We start from the raw sequence: 14,612 nt of genomic DNA on the forward strand, positions 1-14,612 counted from the left end.
TAACAAGAATACTAAGGGTTTTCTATTTTGATAACATTATACTTAATTGTATGAGATACTAAATATCCTTGGGATAAATTGTTAGCCTTTGTTTACATGCACTAATTCTTTTCCTTTTTCTTTCTTTTTTTTGAGACGGAGTCTTGCTCTGTTGCCCGGGCTGGAGTGCAATGGCCGGATCTCAGCTCACTGCAAGCTCCGCCTCCCGGGTTTACGCCATTCTCCTGCCTCAGCCTCCTAAGTGACTGGGACTACAGGCGCCCGCCACCACGCCCGGCTAATTTTTTGTATTTTTTTTTAGTAGAGACAGGGTTTCACCGTGTTAGCCAGGTTGGTCTCGATCTCCTGACCTCGTGATCCGCCCATCTCGGCCTCCCAATCCTTTTTCTTTCTTTCTCTCTTTCTTTCTTTCTTTCTTTCTTTCTTTCTTTCTTTCTTTCTTTCTTTCTTTCTTTCTTTCTTTCTTTCTTTCTTTCTTTTTTTAAAATCAGAGTCTTGCTGTGTTGCACAGGCTGCAGTGGCGCAATCGTGGCTCACTGCAACCTTTGCCTCCTGGGCGCAAGGGATTCTCCTGCCTTAGCGGAACTACAGGTGTGCACCACCATGCTGGACTGATTTTTGTATTTTCTGTAGAGAGATGGGGTTTCACCATGTTGCCCAGGCTGGTTTTGAACTCATCAGCTCAAATGATCTTCCCACCTTGGCCTCCCAAAGTGCTGGCATTACAGACCTGAGCCACCATGCCCGGCTGCCCAGCCAATTCTTTTTTTTTTTTTTTTTTTTTAAATTGAGATGGAGCCTTGCCCTGTTGCCCAGGCTGGAGTGCAATGGCGTGATCACAGCTTACTGCAACCTCTGCCTCCCGGATTCAAGTGATTCTCCTGCTTCAGCCTCCAGAGTAGCTGGGATTACAGGCACCTACCACTATGCACAGCTAATTTTTGTATTTTTAGTGAAGAAGGGGTTTCACCATGTTGGCCAGGCTGGTCTCAGACTCCTGACCTCAGGTGATCCACCTACTTCAGCCTCCCAAAATTCTGGAATTACAGGCGTGAGCCATCACACCCAGCCCTGCCCAGCCAATTCTTATTAAATTATTTAGATAGTACAAAATTAATAACAGAATGGAGATAATTTATGTTTTATTCTGTTTTTCATCTGAGCTATCAGCAGAGAGAATTTATTTTAATCTTGTTTTTTGCTTGAGATTTTAGGAAAAAATATTTTTCTTGGAAGTTTCTTTTCAATCCTCTGATCCTATTTCTTTCCTCTGAGGCAACATAGTATTGCCTAAAAAGCAGTAAAAAGAACATCTCAATTTCATTGGCAAACAGCAGAATTTTTACTTTAGAGGAAAATACATAACTTAAATACTTAAAGCACTCAATACTTATCTTTAGGGATTAAGAAAATAAAACCAGGCTGGGTGTGGTGGCTCATGCCTGTAATTCCAGCACTTTGGGAGGCTGAGGAGAGTGGATCACCTGAGGTCACGAGTTTGAGACTAGCCTGTCCAACATGGTGAAACCTTGTCTCTACTAAAAATACAAAAATTAGTCAGGCGTGGTGGTACATGCCTGTAGTCCCAGCTATTTGGGAGGCTGAGACGAGAATCGTATGAACCTGGGAGGTGGAGGTTGCAGTGAGCCAAGATTGCACCACTGCACTCCAGCCTGGGCAGCAGAGCGAGACTCCGTGTCCAATAAATAAGTAAATAAAACCAAAGACAAGTAGGATATGGATATTAATGGAATTGAAAACAGATCAGAACAAAAATAGTGGAGAAGATAAATAAATCCCAAAACTGGTTCTTTGCAAATACAAGTGATCTAGATAAACATCTTGTAGAAGAAAAAAATATGGAATAAAAATACACAAGATTAGGAATGAGTAAACACCATAGACCTCAAATACAGGAGACATTAATGGAATCTTTTGCAAATTTTCTTGAGAATATACATGTAATGCTATAATGTAAAGTTATTTCAAGAGAAAATGGATGTTGTTATAGCAAAATGTAAATGAGTAAAATTGACCCAAGAAGTAAAAATGTTAATTGCCCAATCCCCATGAAAGGTTTGGAAAAATGATGGAAGACTGGTCCTTGACAGAGACAGCATAGCATATGGTTTCACAGCTGAGTTTCATTTATGAAGAACAACAAATCATCATAATAAAAAGGAACTCTCTTTTCCACGATCAAGAATGCAAAACTAGTCAATGCATTCTGTGAAGCACACATTTTATCTCTGATAAAAATGCTGCCAATCCTGATTCAAGTACCAGAGGGGAAAAAAAAAGGAATGCTGCCAAAAAGAACAGTCTCACTTACGTCTAGAAATGCAAAATTTCTAAATACAATATTAGCCAGAGTTCATCAAGACCATTTCTTTTTCTTTTTTTCTTTTTTTTTTTTTGAGATGGAGTCTCACTCTGTCACCCGGGCTGGAGTGCAGTAGCGCAGTCTTGGCTCACTGCAGCCTCTTCCTCCTGGGTTCAAGTGATTCTCCTGCCTCAGCCTCCTGAGTAGCTGAGACTACAGGCACCTATCACCATGCCTGGCCAATTTTTGTATTTTTAGTACAGATGGGGTTCCACCATATTGGTCAGGCTGGTCTCGAACTCCTGATCTTGTGATCCGCCCACCTCAGCCTCCCAAATTGCTGGGTTTACAGATGTGAGCCACCATGCCCAGCCCATCAAGACCATTTCTAATAAAATAAGTAAATTAAAAATAGAGGGAAATTACAGCAAATATCCTAAATGTCAAGAGCATTAAAATTAGAAATTTGATGGGGACGTGGGGATGCCCATGATCACATTTGTATTCAGTATTGTCCTAAGAGGTTCTGGTAAATGCATTGAAACAGTAAAAGTGAATAATCCAGTATGTGTGCAGATTTAATAAAAGATAAAGGTAGTATTACAGTTCAGTGGGAAATGGGGAGATTACTTAATAAGTGGTGCTGGTACAACTGTCTGCCCATCTGGAAGAAAATAAAATTGAGTTCCTGTCTTAAGATAAATTCCAGATGGATCAAAGCCTTGTAGAAATACAAGGATAAACATCTTGGATATTCTACAGATTTAGTTATACAAACTAGGATAAAGGAAACGTGAAGATAAGAAACTCAGAAGCTATTATAAGAGGCATATTTAATTTTGTAAAAATTAAAACGTTTTAATGGTAAAGGATACCATAAGAAATTTAGTAACAGTATTGACATTAAGACAGACATATTGGCCAATGGAATAGATTAGAAATAGGCTTGGTGCAGTGGCTCATGCCTCTAATCCCAGCGCTTTGGAAGTCCAAGGTTAGGAAGATTGCTTGAGGCTAGGAGTTTGAGACCAGCCTGGTCAACATAGCAAGACTTTGTCTCCACAAAAAAAGTAAAAAATTAGCCAGGTGGCGTGGCTCACACCTGTAGTTCTAGCTGCTTGGAAGGCTGCGGCAGCGGAATTGTTTGAGTCTGGGAGTTGGAGGTTGCAGTGAGCTGTGATCATGCCACTGGACTCCAGCCTGAGTAACAGAGCAAGACACTCTCTCTTAAAAAAAAAAAAAAAAAAAAAAAGGCAAGCCCAGAAATAAATCCTTATGTACTGTATATAATCAAATGATTTTTGACAGAGATGCCAAGACCATTCAGTGGGGACAGGGCAATCTTTTCAGCATGGTGTTTACCACAATTAAAAAGGTAGGTAGGTAAGTTTGAAAAAATATTTTGCAATATAGAGGATAGAGAATTAATTTTAAAAGAAGAGGTTATGGACCCAATAGTAAAAAGGGCAAAAGATTTAAAGAAAATTAATAAAAGAACAAATCCAGAAGGCTGTAACATTTATGAAAAGACATTCAAACTTAATGGTTGTCAGGGTAACGTAAATTAAAGTACTAGTGAAATATTATAACATGCCCTTCAAATGACAGAATTAAAAAACAATACCTTTTACTTATAAAGAATAGTGTTGCTGTGCAGAAAATGGTATTCCGTTACATTGTTAATGAAATACAAGTTGGTATAGGCCCTTTGTTTTGTTGTTGTTGTTGTTGTTGTTGTTGTTTTTAGACAGTCTTACTCTTTTGCCCAGGCTGGAGTGCAGTGGCACAATCTTGGCTCATTGCAACTTGTGCTTCCCAGGTTTAAGCGATTCTTGTGCCTCAGCTTGCCTAGTAGCTGGGATTACAGGTGCGTACCACTATGCCCGGCTAATTTTTGTATTTTTAGTAGAGACGGGGTTTCACTGTGTTTGTAGTAAAAACGGTGTTTCACTGTGTTGGCCAGGCTGGTCTCGAACTCCTGACCTCCAGTGATCTGCCTGCCTCAGCCTCCTAAAGCTGGGATTACAGGTGTGAGCCACTGTGCCTGACCAGGTATAGCCCCTTTGGAAAGTAATCTTACAAAACCTATTTTTCAAAACCAGCCCATGTAAGGTAATATTCATAATATTTATAAGGATTTTTTTTTTTTTTTTTTTTTGAAGACAGGGTCTTGCTCTGTCACCCAGGCTGAAATGCAGTAGCATGAACTGCAGCGTTGACCTCCTGGGCTAAAGGGATTATCCTGCCTCAGCCTCCCGCGTAGCCAGCACTACAGGCATGCACACAATGCCTAGCTAATTTTTTAATTTTTTTGTGGAGATGAGTTCTTCTTTGTTAACCACGGTTGTTCTCGAACTGTTGGGCTTAAATAATCCCCGTCTCAGCCTCCCAAAGTGTTGGGATTACAGGTGTGAGCCACTGTACCTGCCCTATAAGGATGTTTGTTTGTTTTGAGAAAGTGTCTTGCTCTGTTGCCATTTCGACTCACTGCAACCTCCGCCTCCCAGATTCAAGTGATTCTTCTGCCTCAGCCTCCAAGTGTGTCATCATGCCTGGCTAATTTTTGTGTTTTTACTAGGGACGAGGTTTCACCGTGTTGGCCAGGCTGGTCTTGAACTCCTGACTTCAAGTGATCCACTCACTTCGGCCTCCCAAAGTGCTGGGATTACTGGTGTGAGCCACCACGCCTGACTTATAAGGATGTTTTTATTGGCAGAATGTGGAAACAAAGTGAATGTCCATCAAGGGGAGAATTGATTGAATAATCTACACAGTGCGTGCGTCATGAAGTACTGTGTATCCATGAAAATGACATAGAGGGCTGTTCATTAAATCCTCCCTCACCCTGAGTAAGAGAAGGATTCAGAAAAGTAAATGATTACATGCTTGTTGAAGAAATGATGACTGAAGAAGGCTGTGCTTTTTTTTTTTTTCTTGTGTCTGTGCTTTTGTATGATTATGTGAGCATAGAAAAATATTGAAAGGTACAGATTTTATAGTGCAGGTATGCTAGTGATAAATTTTTTCCGCTTTTGTATATCTAAAGAGGTCTTTCTTTTCTTTTTTGTAAGATGTTTGTCACGTATGGTATTCTACGTTAACGGGGTTTTTTTGGTACTTTAAAGATGTTGCCCTAGTGTTTTCTGGCTTGTGTTATCTCCAGTGAGAAGCCCTCTGTGCTTCTTTGTTCCTCTGAATATTGTGGGTCTTTGTTGGCTGTGTTTTTTTTTATATTATTATTTTTTAATTATACTTTAAGTTCTAGGGTACATGTGTACAACGTGCAGGTTTGTGCCATGTTGATGTGCTGCACCTATTAGCTTGTCATTTACAGTAGGTATTTCTCTTAATGCCATCCCTCCCCCTGCCCCCCAACCCCACGACAGGTCTCAGTGTGTGATGTTCCCTGCCCTGTGCCCGAGTGTTCTCATTGTTCAGTTCGCACCTGTGAGTGAGAACATGCGGTGTTCTCTTTTCTGTCCTTGTGATAGTTTGCTCAGAATGATGGTTTCCAGCTTCATTCATGTCCCTATGAAGGACATGAACTCATCCCTTTTTATGGCTGCATAGTATTCCATGGTGTATATGTGCTACATTTTCTTAATACAGTCTATCATTGATGGACATTTGGGTTGATTCCAAGTCTTTGCTATTGTGAATAGTGCTTCAATAAACATATATGTGCATGTGTCTTTAGCATGATGTATAATCCTTTGGGTATATATCCAGTAATGGGATTGCTGGGTCAAATGGTATTTCTAGTTCTATATTCGTGAGGAATCACCACACTGTCTTCCACAATGGTTGAACTAGTTTACAGTCCCACCAACAGTGTAAAAACATTCCTATTTCTCCACATCTTCTCTAGCACCTGTTGTTTCCTGACTTTTTAATGATCACTATTCTAACTGGTATGAGATGGTATCTCATTGTGGTTATGATTTGCATTTCTCTGACGACTAATGATGATGAGCATTTTTTCATGTGTCTGTTAGCTGTATTAATGTCTTCTTCTTTTTTTTTTTTGAGACAGAGTCTCGCTGTGTCTCTCAGACTGGAGTGCAGTGGCGCGATCTCGGCTCACTGCAAGCTCCGCCTCCCGGGTTCACACCGTTCTCCTGCCTCAGCCTCCCGAGTAGCTGGGACTACAGGCGCCTGCCACCACGCCTGGCTAATTTTTTGTATTTTTAGTAGAGACAGGATTTCACCGTGTTAGCCAGGGTGGTCTCGATCTCCTGACCTTGTGATTCGCCCGCCTCGACCTCCCAGAGTGCTGGGATTACAGGCGTGAGCCACCACGCCTGGCCCATAAATGTCTTCTTTTGAGAAGTGTCTGTTCATATCCTTTGTCCACTTTTTGATGGGGTTGTTTGATTTTTTTCTTATAAATTTGTTTAAGTTCTTTGTAGATTCTGGATATTAGTCCTTTGTCAGATAGGTAGATTGCAAAAATTTTCTCCCATTCTGTAGGTTGCCTGTTCACTCTGATGGTAGTTTCTTTTGCTGTGCAGAAGCTCTTTAATTAGATCCCATTTGTCTATTTTGGCTTTTGTTGCCGTTACTTTTGGTGTTTTAGTCATGAAGTCCTTGCCCATGCCTATGTTCTGAATGGTATTGCCTAGGTTTTCTTCCATGGTTTTTATGGTTTTATATCTAACATTTAAGTCTTTAATCCATCTTGAATTAATTTTTTGTTGTTTTTTTTTTGTTTTTTTTGTTTTTTGTTTTTTGTTTTTTTTTTTGAGATGGAGTCTCGCTCTGTTGCCCAGTCGCCCAGGCTGAAGTGCAGTGGTGTGATCTTGGCTCACTGCAAACTCCGCCTCCCGGGTTCATGCCATTCTCCTGCCTCAGCCTCCTGAGTAACTGGGACTACAGGCACCCGCCACCGTGCCCGGCTAATTTTTTGTATTTTTAGTAGAGACGGGGTTTCACCGTGTTAGCCAGGATGATCTCGTTCTCCTGACCTCATCATCCCCCTGCCTCAGCCTCCCAAAGTGCTGGGATTACAGGCGTGAGCCACTGCACCCGGCCGAATTAATTTTTGTGTAAGGTGTAAGGAAGGGATCCAGTTTTAGCTTTCTACATATGGCTAGCCAGTTTTCCTAGTACCATTTTTTAAATAGGGAATCCTTTCCCCATTTCTTGTTTTTGTCAGGTTTGTCAAAGATCAGATGGTTGTAGATGTGTGGTATTATTTCTGAGGACTCTGTTCTGTTCCATTGGTCTATATCTCTGTTTTGGTTACTGTAGCCTTGTAGTGTAATTTGAAGTCAGCATGATGCCTCTAGCTTTGCTCTTTTTTCTTAGGATTGTCTTGGCAATGCAGGCTCTTTTTTGGTTCCATATGAACTTTAGTTTTTTCCAATTCTGTGAAGAAAGTCATTGGTAGCTTGATGGGGATGGCATTGAATCTATAAATCACCTTGGGTAGTATGGCCATTTTCACAATATTGATTCTTCCTATCCATGAGCATGGAATGTTCTTCCATTTGTTTGTGTCCTCTTTTACTTCATTGAGCAGTGGTTTGTAGTTCTCCTTGATGAAGAGGTCCTTCACATCCCTTGTAAGTTGGATTCCTAGGCATTTTATTCTCTTTGAAGCAATTGTGAATGGGAGTTCACTCATGATTTGGCTCTCTGTCTGTTATTGGTGTATAGGAATGCTTGTGATTTTTTTTTTTTTTTTTTTTTTTTGAGACGGAGTCTCACTCTGTTGCCCAGGCTGGAGTGCAGTGGTGCGATCTCGGCTCACTGCAAGCTCCGCCTCCCGGGTTCACGCCATTCTCCTGCCTCAGCCTCCCGGGTAGCTGGGACTACAGGCGCCCACAACCGCGCCCGGCTAATTTTTTGTATTTTTAGTAGAGACGGGGTTTCACCGTGGTCTCGATCTCCTGACCTTGTGATCCGCCCGCCTCGGCCTCCCAAAGTGCTGGGATTACAGGCGTGAGCCACCGCGCCCGGCCTATGCTTGTGATTTTTGCACATTGATTTTGTATCCTGAGACTTTGCTGAAGTTGCTTATCAGCTTAAGGAGATTTTGGGCTGAGACGATGGGGTTTTCTAAATATACAGTCATGTCATCTGTAAACAGGGACGATTTGGCTTCCTCAATTCATAATTGAATACCCTTTATTTCTTTCTCCTGCCTGATTGCACTGGCCAGAACTTCCAATACTGAGTTGAATAGGAGTGGTGAGAGAGGGCATCCCTGTCTTGTGCCAGTTTTCAAAAGGAATGCTTCCAGTTTTTGCCCATTCAGTATAATATTGACTGTGGGTTTGTCATAAATGGCTCTTATTATTTTGAGATATGTCCCATCAATACCGAATTTATTGAGCGTTTTTAGCATGAAGGGCTGCGGAATTTTGTCGAAGGTCTTTTCTGCATCTATTGCGATAATCGTGGTTTTTGTCTTTAGTTCTGTTTATGTGACAGATTATGTTTATTGATTTGCATGTGTTGAACCAGCCTTGCATCCCAGGGATGAAGCCCACTTGATCATGGTGGATAAGCTTTTTGATGTGCTGCTGGATTCGGTTTGCCAGTATTTTATTGAGGTTTTTTGCATTGATGTTCATCAGGGATATGGGTCTAAAATTCTCTTTTTTTGTTGTGTTTCTACCAGGCTTTGGTATCAGAATGATGTTGGCCTCATAAAGTGAGTTAGGGAGGGTTCCCTCTTTTTCTATTAATTGGAATAATTTCAGAAGGAATGGTACCAGCTCCTCTTTGTACCTCTGGTAGAATTCGGCTGTGAATCTGTCTGGTCCTGGACAATTTTTGGTTGGTAGGCTATTAATTATTGCCTCAATTTCAGAGCCTGTTATTGGTCTAATCAGGGATTCAACTTCTTCCTGGTTTAGTCTTGGGAGAGTGTGTGTGTCCAGGAGTTTATCCATTTCTTCTAGATTTTCTAGTTTATTTGCATAGAGGTGTTTATAGTATTCTCTGCTGGTAGTTTGTATTTCTGTGGATCGGTGGCAATATCCCCTTTATCGTTTTTTATTGCGTCTGTTTGATTCTTCTCTCTTTTCTTGTTTATTAGTCTTGCTAGCAGTCTATCAATTTTGTTGATCTTTTCAAAAAAACAGCTCCTGGATTCATTGATTTTTTGAAGGGTTTTTTGTGTGTCTATTTCCTTTAGTTCTGCTCTGATCTTAGTTATTTCTTGCCTTCTGCTAGCTTTTGACTGTGTTTGCTGTTTCTTCTCTTGTTCTTTAAATTGTGGTGTTAGGGTGTCAATTTTAGATCTTTTCTGCTTTCTCTTGTGGACATTTAGTGCTATAAATTTCCCTCTGCACACTGCTTAAATGTGTCCCGGAGATTCTGGTATGTTATGTCTTTGTTCTCATTGGTTTCAAAGAACATCTTTATTTGTGCCTTCATTTCGTTATTTACCCAGTAGTCATTCAGGAGCAAGTCGTTCAATTTCCATGTAGTTGTGTGGTTTTGAGTGAGTTTCTTCATCCTGAGTTCTAATTTGATTGCACTGTGGTCTAAGAGACAGTTTGTTATAATTTCTGTCCTTTACATTTGCTGAGGAGTGCTTTACTTCCAACTATGTGGTCAATTTTGCTTACAAGAGCTCCTGAAGGAAGCACTAAACATGGAAAGGAACAACTGGTACCAGCCACTGCAGTAACATGCCAAAATGTGAAAACCATCGATGCTAGGAAGAAACTGCATCAACTAATGAACAAAATAACCAGCTAACAGCATAATGACAGGATCAGATTCACACATAATAATATTAACCTTAAGTATAAATGGGCTAAATGCCCCAGTTAAAAGACTGGCAAATTGGATAAGAAGTTAAGACCCATCAGTGTGCTGTATTCAGGAGTCCCATCTCATGTGCAGACACACACATAGGCTCAAAATAAAGGGATGGAGGAATATCTACCAAGCAAACGGAAAACAAAAGAAAAAGCAGGGGTTGCAATCCTAGTCTCTGATAAAACAGACTTTAAACCAACAAAGATCAAAAGGGACAAAGATGGTCATTACATAATGTTGAAGGGATCAATTCAACAAGAAGAGCTAACTATCCTATATATATGTGCAGCCAATACAGGAGCATCCACATTCATAAAGCAAGTCCTTAGAGACCTCCAAAGAGAGTTAGACTCCCACACACTAATAATTGGAGACTTTAACACCCCACTGTCAACATTAGACAGATCAACGAGCGGAAAGTTTACAAGGATATCCAGGACTTGAACTCAGCTCTGCACCAAGTGGACCTAATAGACATCTACAGAACTTTCCACCCCAAATCAACAGAATATACATTCTTTACAGCACCACATCGCACTTATTCCAAATTTGTTTTTGTTTTTGACACAGGGTCTTGCTGTGTCACTTGGGCTGAAATGCGGTGGTGTGATCACAGCTCACTGTAGCCACCATCTCCTGGGCTCAGGTGATCCTCCCACCTCAGCCTCATGGGTAGCTGGGACTATAGGCACGTGCCGCCATGCCTGGATGATTTTTTTAAATTTTTAGTAGAGACGAGGTCTCACTATGTTGCCCAGGCTGGTCTCTAACTCTTGAGCTCAAGGAATCCTCCTACCTTGGCCTCCCTAAGTGGTGGGATTATAGGCATTAGCTACTGTACCTAGCCTGTTGGCTACTTTTTAAGATTTTCTTTTTTTTTTTTGAGACGGAGTCTGGCTCTGTGGCCCAGGCTGGAGTGCAGTGGCCGGATCTCAGCTCACTGCAAGCTCCGCCTCCCGGGTTTACGCCATTCTCCTGCCTCAGCCTCCCCAGTAGCTGGGACTACAGGCGCCCGCCATCTCGCCCAGCTAGTTTTTTGTATTTTTTTAGTGGAGACGAGGTTTCACCGGGTTAGCCAGGATGGTCTCGATCTCCTGACCTCGTGATCCGCCCGTCTCGGCCTCCCAAAGTGCTGGGATTACAGGCTTGAGCCACCGCGCCTGGCCAAGATTTTCTTTTTATTACTAGTTTTAAGCAATTCGTTTTTGATGTGCATGGTGTAGTTTGTGTGTTTTGTGCTGAGTTTAAATTGCTTGTGGATCTATAGGGCTCTAGTTTTCATCAAATTTGAACATTTTCCCCCATATCACTGATGTTCTGATTTAATTTTTAAGATTAAGATTTATTCTATCTTTGTTCTGTCATCGGTCCTATTTCTTGGTTTCTTCTTTTTCTCTTCACTGTGGGTCAGATTTTCCTTCTTAGATAGCCTGTCATTTTTTATTGGATGCCAGTCATTGTGATTTTCACCTTGTTGGGTACTGAATTTTTTCATTCCTTTAAATGTCCTTAAGCTTTGTTCTGAACACAGTTCCTTCAGAACAGTTTGATCCTTTTAAGACTTCTTTTTGAACTTTTTTTTCTTTTTTTCTTTTCTTTTTTTTTTTTTTTTTTTTTTGAGATAGTCTTGCTCTGTCCCCAGTCTGGATTGCAGTGGCGTGATCTCGGCTCACTGCAACCTCCGCCTCCTGGGTTCAAGCAATTCTCCTGTCTCAGCCTCCTGAGTAGCTGGGACTACAGGTGCACACCACCACGCCTAGCTGATGTTTATATTTTTAGTAGAGATGGGGTTTCCTTGGCCAGGATGTTCTCGATCTCCTGACCTCGTGATCTGCCCACCTGGCCTCCCAAAGTGTTGGGATTACAGGGTGAGCCACTGCGCCTGGCCCTTTTTGAAGTTTTTAAAGGCAGAACCAAAATAGCCTTTAGATTAAGGATAATTTCTTCCCATTATTGAGGCAGTGCCTTTCTGAGTACTTTATTTCCTCTATTATGGTGTCTTTCAACTGTGGCTGATGAGAATACAAACAACCCTTAAAGGCTTTGAGAATTGTTTTACCCTATCCTTTTCTGTGGTTTTTTCTCTGGGTTGGGGTAATCTAATCACATGGCATGCACCTGTAGTTGTAGCTACACGGGAGGCTGAGACAAGAGGATGGTTTGAGACCAGGATGAGGAGGCTGCAGTGAGTTGTGTTTGCCCTGTTGTACTACAGTGTGAGTGACAGAATGAGGCCCTGTCTCAAAAGAAAAAAGAAATGTTTGCACTATTAACCCTAAGAGTAGTTCCTGGTGAATTTTGTGCATTGCAGTGTAATAGTGAATTATTTGATTTGATTTTGTTCAACTTTTTTTTAACTTAAAAAAAGGTATTTACACAAACCTGCATGTTGTGCACATGTACCCTAGAACTTAAAGTGTAATTAAAAAACGTATTTACTAATGTGTTAATATTTCTGCAAATTTATTGCAGTGGGTTTAAAAGGCAGACAGAGGCCAGGCGCAGTGGCTCACACTTGTAATCCCAGGACTTTGGGAGGCTGAGGCAGGCAGATCACCTGAGGTCAGGAGTTCGAGATCAGCCTGACCAACATGGAGAAAGCCCATCTCTACTAAAAGTACAAAAAAATTAGTCGGGTGTGGTGGCGCATGCCTGTAATTCTAGCTACTTGGGAGGCTGAGGCAGGAGAATCACTTGAACCTGGGAGGTGAAGTTTGCGGTGAGCTGAGATCACGCCATTGCACTCCAGCCTGGGTAACAAGAGTGAAACTCTGTCTCAAAGATAAATAAATAAATAAATAAATAAATAAAAGGCAGACAGACACTCTTATATAAGCTATAGGGTAACAAAGGGGTTGTATGTAGTTGTAAAGTATTACATAGACCTGCATGGTTTATTGAACAACTTATAAACCACAAAAGAAATTAAATTTACAATGTTTCTGAAGTTCAGACTTTTAAACTGTTTTGTTCTGTCCTAGCAAATTCTTAACTTTTTTTGGGAAAGTGTTCTCAAACCTCAAAGTTGAATTAAGAGCTTGAAAAACGCTGTTAGTGAAAAGATACAACCAAAAGATCTAGAAATACCGAATTAGACTTGAGACCTTTGTTTGGAAATCACTCACTTTACTTGAATCAAACGCTGTGGAATCAGTAAAGTTTGCATCTCTTAGTCTTATATGCAAATGAAGCTAATAATGGCACCTACTTCAGGGGTTATAAAGATCATGAAAATGGGGTTCTCAAACCTGGAGAGATTTTGTTCCCCGGAGGATATAATTTGTTACTGTCTAGAGACGCTGGTGATCAGAGCTCAGAGTGGTGGCAGGGCTGGTCTGTCTCTTGTGGATAGAAGCGAGAATGTTGCCAAATAACCTGCAATGCACAGGACAATACCTCACAGCAAAGAATTATCTGACCGTAAGTGTCAGTAGTGCCGGGATTGAGAAACCCTGATGTAATTTAATGCCTATCCTGGTATAAGGCCAGGATACCAGATGATTTAATTTATGCCATCAGTAGGGGGTCCTGTTAGTAGAAAAATGAAGCTTTCTACTTGAAGTTTTTTTTTTTTTTTTTCAACTGGTAGTCCAGCCTAAGGATTAGTTTTTTTTTTTTTTTAGAAAAAGGATAAAAATGCTTCACAATTGAATAACGTGAATATTCCCCCCTTTTATCTATAAAAAGTGAAATGAGAGTGGAAAAGCAGTAAAAGTCATGGAAAAACAAACTTACATTTATTTATAGATGTCAATTTTAATAAAATGTTTATGTAGTAGAGAAATTTCCAGTGTTCAAATTAACTTCAATTCTGAAAACTCATCTATGTTTGAGAATACACTTTTACAGGGCAAACTTATGAACATATCATTCTTATGTTATCTTTTAATCGTTTTTAATGTGTTAGCATTTTTATTTTTTTATTTTTTTGGAATCTTTGCAGGCATTATAAGCATTCACTTATTAATTTTTGTCTGTGTGTTACGTTTCCTATAGGTGTTACCTCATTTTGAAAGTCTTGGGAAACAGGAAAAAATTCCTAACAAAATGTCAGCTTTTCGAAATCATTGTCCACATTTGGATTCAGTTGGTGAAATAACAAAAGAAGATTTGATACAAAAATCTCATGTAAGAAACAGGTTTTTTCTTCCTTGAAAAACTTCACTTTTCTCTTGAATATGTAGTTTTCATAAATTGTTATAATACTCTATGAGCCATGTTTTAAAAATATGTATGATGTCAGTGCATTAGTGAATTGTATGTGTTTGTGTCAATATAACCAATGTTGTCTTTTTTATTTCTTTTTATAGGGTACTTGTCAGGATTGTAAAGTCCGAGGACCGAATCTTTGGGCATGCCTGGAGGTGTGTACTGTTTTTTCCTGAAAAGATTGCTATGATAATAATAAATTTGGATCTGAATAATCATAACCAGAAAATTTTTGACACTTAAAGTGATTTTTGTAAATTAAACTTGCTTTTAAAAGGTCATTATTGATTACAAAAAATAAACT

At 40.2% G+C, this 14,612-nt stretch overlaps 1 protein-coding gene across 2 annotated transcripts in view; it reads left to right on the plus strand.

Moving 5' to 3' along the window:
- Positions 1-14,612, plus strand: part of USP33 (ubiquitin specific peptidase 33) — a 69,556-nt gene that overhangs the window by 7,827 nt on the left and 47,117 nt on the right. For both annotated transcript variants that reach the window (XM_015143009.3, XM_015143013.3), the window contains exons 2-3: positions 14,096-14,227; positions 14,410-14,463. In XM_015143009.3, the coding sequence (XP_014998495.1) occupies positions 14,147-14,227; positions 14,410-14,463 (135 nt within the window). In that variant the 5' untranslated portion in view covers positions 14,096-14,146. The remainder of the gene's footprint in view (positions 1-14,095; positions 14,228-14,409; positions 14,464-14,612) is intronic.

The sequence above is a fragment of the Macaca mulatta genome, chromosome 1 (assembly GCF_049350105.2).
Source record: "Macaca mulatta isolate MMU2019108-1 chromosome 1, T2T-MMU8v2.0, whole genome shotgun sequence".
Taxonomy (NCBI): domain Eukaryota; kingdom Metazoa; phylum Chordata; class Mammalia; order Primates; family Cercopithecidae; genus Macaca; species Macaca mulatta.